This window comes from Hydra vulgaris, chromosome 04 (assembly GCF_038396675.1).
Source record: "Hydra vulgaris chromosome 04, alternate assembly HydraT2T_AEP".
Taxonomy (NCBI): domain Eukaryota; kingdom Metazoa; phylum Cnidaria; class Hydrozoa; order Anthoathecata; family Hydridae; genus Hydra; species Hydra vulgaris.
This window is the reverse complement of record NC_088923.1, coordinates 18,878,900-18,885,000: the sequence shown is the minus strand read 5'-3', so window position 1 is coordinate 18,885,000 and position 6,101 is coordinate 18,878,900. Positions and strand designations below refer to the sequence as shown.

Here is a 6,101-nt window from a genome sequence, read left to right as displayed (position 1 = left end):
ACTTAAAATTTAGTGATTATTCATAGTAGAGAATACTATGAATAACTATTTATTCGTGTTTAACTCATTTATAACTTTCTTAAAAAAACAAAACAACCGATCTATGATAAAAATTTAACAGAAATTTGTTGGATACTTGCTACTGTGTACAATAATGCAAAAATATATAAAGACAACCCAAATCAAAAACTTTATGAATTAACTCATGAGCCCATGAACTTTATAAACCTTTTATTAAAAAATCTATATCTGTCAAATTTTATGTGTCAACAATGAGTACACTGGCACATTATATACTTCTGTGTATTGAAACTTACACTTCCGAGTGCAGAAAGTTTGCATTACAGAAATTAATGTACGCAAAGTTATCACGTAGTTTTTTTGTGTGTATTTTTGATTAGCCCAAATTTTTTGCGCTATATAAATGCTACTAAATGTCATGTGTATAATGCAATTTTGGATTAACAATAACACAATCACTGCCGGGTTAAGTAAAAAACATTTTGATAACACTAAGGAAAAATTTGATTAGTCACTAATCAAAATTTTTCTTAGAGCTAAGACTTAATCCAGTACTGATTTTTACATAAAAAAATGTAATATGAAATGTACTTGTAGATTGTATATTCGTTTCGTTATTTGTATTTTTTTTCTAGTCTGCATTACATCAAAACAATATTGTTGGAGAGTATTGTTCTTGTTTTCATTTATTTCTCAAAATGAATTTAAAAAAATATTAGACATATAGATAAATAGTATAAAACTATAGATAACAGTATAACACTTATAGATAAATAGTGTAATATTAATTAATTTAGATTAAATTAGTAATTAAATAGAAATTTTTACTTGACTTGTTGTCAGTATCCCAACACGAAATATTTTTTGGGTCATTTTTGTTTGTAGTACAATTTTGCCATAATCCTGCATATCCATTATTTGCTGGAGTTTTTACCCAATAGTTCCCGAATGTAGAGTATACAGCTAAACCAAAACCAATGATAGTTAGCCCAAAAACTAAAACCTTTAACACACTCATTACTACAAGGATGAATAGCTTTCGTTTTTCACTACTCTTTATTTGTTTCGTTTGATAACACACTTCTTCCAATTTAAAGAAACTGTTTTGATACACGTTTAATTGTTTTACGAGAAAATATTTGTTTAATATTTAAGTATTATTGCAAAAAATAGCGTAAGTAAAGATGGGATTTACAAGTTAATCTCCTTCCAAAATTTCTAAAATATTGAACAAAATGAGAAAAAATGTAAATACTATTCCGATATGCTCTTTGTCAAAAGCATTCATGGCGTAGAGGTTAGAGAGCTTGCTTAAGAAACAAGCCTCCGCGGTGTTTTGAGACAAGACAAAATCACCCTGGGGCACCTAAAAAACAAAAATTTATAAATTAAAAAAAGCAAATAAAAGGAGCATTAGGTTTTTTTAAATTTACTCTTTATTATATAGGAACATTTATATTTATATATTTCACTTAACATATACATTTTACTCTTTTATATGTTCTAAAGTAAATTATTATTGTAGATGATTTTTTAACACGAGTTTTCCAGCCGGCACATCTAGTTTCACTTTTGGAATTAAAACACTGTTAACAAATCACGGGCAGCTTTACTCGAACTTAACACGTGTTTTATGAGGTTTTTAAGTCATATTTAAATTTCCAGGAGAGTTGGGGAGTTTTGCGACTAACGACTTCAAAAAAAAAAAATAATAAATAAATAAGTAAAATAAAAAATAAATAAGAAAAGGTTCTCGTCAACTAACATTTGTCGAATGCCGCCTAAAGGTCTAAGCATGCGACTTCAGGTTTAAATTTGCCGACTAATTGGTTAGACGATCCCTTATGTTCTCCTCTAGAGACAAATCTGCTGGCTTCACATTCGTTTAAAATCTTGCTACAATGTTATTCTACGTTTTCGTAACGATGGACCCATCAATAAAAACTTATTATAATATTTGGTATTTAGGTAAATACTATACGTCAATAGCTCATTGGTACATTCATATTTTGCTTCTTAAAGTTAGAATAAATCTTAATGTTTTCAAAGCAGGTGAGGTTTTGAAAGAAGGTTTTTGGACTAATACTGAGTTTTAAATAAGTTCAACTGTATTGGCAGTGACCAAACCAGATGTTTTTTCTTAAAAACTAAAAACATTTTAATATAAGACTAAATTACCCAGAGACTTGGTGCTCAAAAATACAGACTTTGCGTCATTAAACGCCATGGGGTAGTTTTAGGTAACGGGAAAAAGTTTGTAGCAGGAATTTTAAAAATTCTATTTTTTTCTTTAATGTATAAAAATTGATATTACATTCGTTCATAAAAATTCAGCACTTCCTCTCATTTCAAACAACTTTTTTAACTCCATGATATTGCAACATGAAAATGTCGAAAACTTTGAAAAATTAAAAATTCAACGTTTTATGAAACTTCAAAGAGCTGATGTTCGAGGAAAAAAACTAGACGAATAAGCGTTTTTGGAGCACTTAGGAACAGTCACAGAAAAAGGATGACACTTAATTGAATGACGAGTAACACGAGAATGAATTTTAGTAGATGGCACAAGAGACGTTAGCTCTTTCGAGCAGTGCCCATTATAGTATTTGTAGAAAAGAGAAAGAGAAGCAACATTACGACGATGTGATAATGGTTGAAGGTTGGCTGCAAGAGCAGGTCCAACTATGTTTACAATGCGTTTTTGCACCTTGTCTAAAAGAGAAAGAGCATCATTAGAAGATCCGCCCCAGATATGGCAACAGTATTCCATACAAGGCCGGATTTGAGATTTATAGAGGTAGAGAATAGAATCCAGAGTAAGAAAGTGGCGAGCTCGATAAAGAGATGCAACCTTAGCAGATGCTAATTTTGCAACCGATTTGATATATGGTTTCCAAGAAAGATTGGAAGTAAGAGTTAATCCTAGAAGATGAAGAGTAGGTGACTCATCGATTACATCACCGTTCATAAATATAGGAAGATCTAAATTATTGCGATAACGATTGGCTGAAAAAAATTGAGTTTTATCTGAATTAAAGTTCACCAGCCACTGTGAGCCCCATGCTGTAGCAGAAGTGAGATCCTTTTCAAGCTCAAATGCCCCCTCCAGGCAATCAGAGGGTGTTGGTTTCTTATCACGACAAGAATAAATGGTAGTATCATCAGCAAACAATGTCACCTTAGATGTGAGAATATCTGGAAGATCGTTAATGTAAATTAAAAAGAGTATAGGGCCAAGGATAGAATCTTGAGGAACCCCTGAAGTTACAGAATAAGAAGAAGAGTGTTGTCCATCGAGAACAACTTTTATGCTACGATTGGAAAGGAAGGATTCAATGATCTTAAAGATGTTGCCGGATACACCATAAGAAGAAAGCTTATGGAGAAGACCAGCATGCCAAACTTTATCAAACGCTTTTGAAATGTCAGGAGCGATGGCCTTAACCTCTCCACCTTCATCTAATGCACGATAAAACCTGTCAGTTATTACTGTTAGCAAATCAGCTGTAGAACGAGAAGATCGAAATCCATATTGATGGTCAGAAAGTAAGTTATTAGATTCAAGATGAGAAATTAAGTGTTTGTTAATTAAAGATTCAAAAACCTTGCTTATGATAGAAAGAAGACTTATGGGACGGTAGTTAGACGAATCAGATCGCTCCCCAGACTTTTTGAAGATAGGGATAACAGATGCGGCTTTCCAGCAGGCTGGAAAACAAGACTCTGATAAGCACTTGTTGAATAGTTTTGAGAGTATAGACGACAGCTCTGGAGAACACTTCTGCAAGACAATAACAGGTATGTTGTCTGGGCCACAAGCTGTAGAAGAGTCTAGACAGGAAATCACTTTAGATACAGATGCTGAAGTGATATGAATGTCAAGCAATGAATCAACCTGTTTGTTGGCAATATCAGGTAGAACGCAATTAGTGGAATCAAGAGATGATATTGATGAAAAGTTTTTAGCAAACAGTTCGGCTTTGTCTTTAGGTGAGGTGACAAAGTCTGAACCATACAAGAGAGGTGGAATTATAGATTTGCCCTTATTATTGATATTATTAAAGATTCTCCAGAAGTCACGAGAGCCTAACTTTTGAGATGAGATACGAGATTTCATGACCTGAGAATAGCGGGTTTTGGCGTTAGACAAAACCTTTTTACAGTTGTTTCTAGCAGTAATAAACAGACGTCTGTTTTCTGGAGAATTGTTTTGCTGATAAATATGGAAGTAACGGTTTCGATTGGCAATCGCAGCAGCACAGTGTGAGGAAAACCATGGAGGAGAGTGAGGCTTGACCTGGAATCGTCGAGAGGGAATAAAAGATTCCATGCCAGCCTGAATCCACGAAGTTATATAAGAAGCACATTTGTCGACAGGAAGTTGAAAGATTTCTACCCAAGGGCCATCACAAAGAAAATCACGGAAAGAATCCCAGTCAGCTTTACTGTAGTTGTAAGAGGTTCAATAGTAGGGGTATTCAGGTGATGAAGAAGAATGAAATATTAGTTTTAAAGAGATCAAACTGTGATCAGAAGCACCTAAGGGTGAATGTGGAGAAACTGAGCACTGACTAGGACCAGAAACAAGACATAAGTCGAGTAGAGAAGGTAAATGATTAGGGTTGTCAGGAAAGCGAGTTGGAAAGTTGACTATTTGAGTTAGGGATTGAGAAAGGCAAAAGTTGTAGGCTTTAATGCCTGCAGAGTCACTGACACTAGAGCCAAGCCATTCAGAGTGGTGAGCATTAAAGTCACCGACAACAACTATATTAGCTGATGGATAAAGAGAGAGGGCTTGGTCAATATGATCAGAAATAACATCAAAAAGAGTACATTTTTGAGATGAAGGAGATCGATATAGAACAAAGAGAAAGGCAATAGAGTGAAGTGGTGCTAAACGAAAGCACATGAAAGAATAGTCTGTGGATTCAAACCTAGTTTCACGACAAACAGGTGAATTCTTACGAATGTAAATGCCCAGGCCAAGCATGTGACTATTGGAGTCCTTACGAATCAGAGGAAGATAACCATCAACACTAAGATCACAAGATGAGACAGCCGAACTCAAATTAGCCTCACAAAGAGCAAGTAGGTCTGGTGAACTTTGCAAGAGATAAGACTCAACAGAAGAAAAGTTACTTCGAAGACCACGAATATTAGTGAATGATAGGTTTAGAGAACTTGGTGATGATGATGGTTTTTTGTGTTTTATAGTTTTTGGTACTTTATTCATTTTTAAATTAGATTGAAGAACTTGACTCAAAGCATAGATAGTACTCAGAACACCGTTTAATAGCCCTAGCAATTGCCTCATTACTACTAATAAACCCTAAGCCGTAACAAAGGGCTCCAAATGTGGCCTCCGCAATGCACACCAAAAGTACAAACAGGGACACCATCCATGCGCAACATGGCACTGTTAATACTTTGATATTTTTCAGCTGTTGATGGAATCAGCCTCTCTGAGAGCTACCACAGAGTTCGGGAAACCTGACTACCAGCCGGCCTCAGAACCATAAAACTGAGTTTTAGAGCTGTACCCTCATAAGGAGATAATAGAATGAGTTGCCTAGTCATAAAAACAGTGACACAAGCAAACCCATGCATTGAGTCAAGAAGATCCAGCATTCAACATCCTAAACTGGAAACAATGTATTAAAAATACATCTGCGCCAGCCTAATAGATGAAGAAGGGGTGCGAGGCAAATAGAATCTGTTTACCCCTTAAGTCTTTGCCTAGGAGGCCTTCTACAAGACAGTTGCTGGGTGCATTTAACATCTGCCCAAGATAAGTATTTTTATCGAGACACCATCTCTAGCCTTTACTCAACCAAGAGCCCCAAGGCAGGGGGTGTTTTAAGTTGGAGTTGGCATCTCCTAGCCTTTGCCTAAAAAGGCGTATCCTACAAGGCAGCAGGACATGAAGCAGATTGTACTAGGTTACTTGTTACCAGTAGCAGGATAACCTGATCTGACAACATCCCATAAATCAACTAAATAAACAAATCCCATAAATCAAAATAAACAAATCTCATAAATCAACTATTTCAAGTTGTTGGTTTTGCCTCATTCTTATGAAA

The 6,101-nt window shown here is 35.0% G+C and overlaps 1 protein-coding gene across 1 annotated transcript in view; it reads right to left on the bottom strand.

Annotated features, from left to right (window-relative positions):
- Positions 1–1,176, bottom strand: part of LOC136079625 (uncharacterized) — a 22,150-nt gene extending 20,974 nt beyond the window's left edge. The window contains exon 1 of the mRNA XM_065795690.1: positions 850–1,176. Within this exon, the coding sequence (XP_065651762.1) occupies positions 850–1,039 (190 nt within the window). The 5' untranslated portion in view covers positions 1,040–1,176. The remainder of the gene's footprint in view (positions 1–849) is intronic.
- Positions 1,177–6,101: the final 4,925 nt, after the last annotated feature.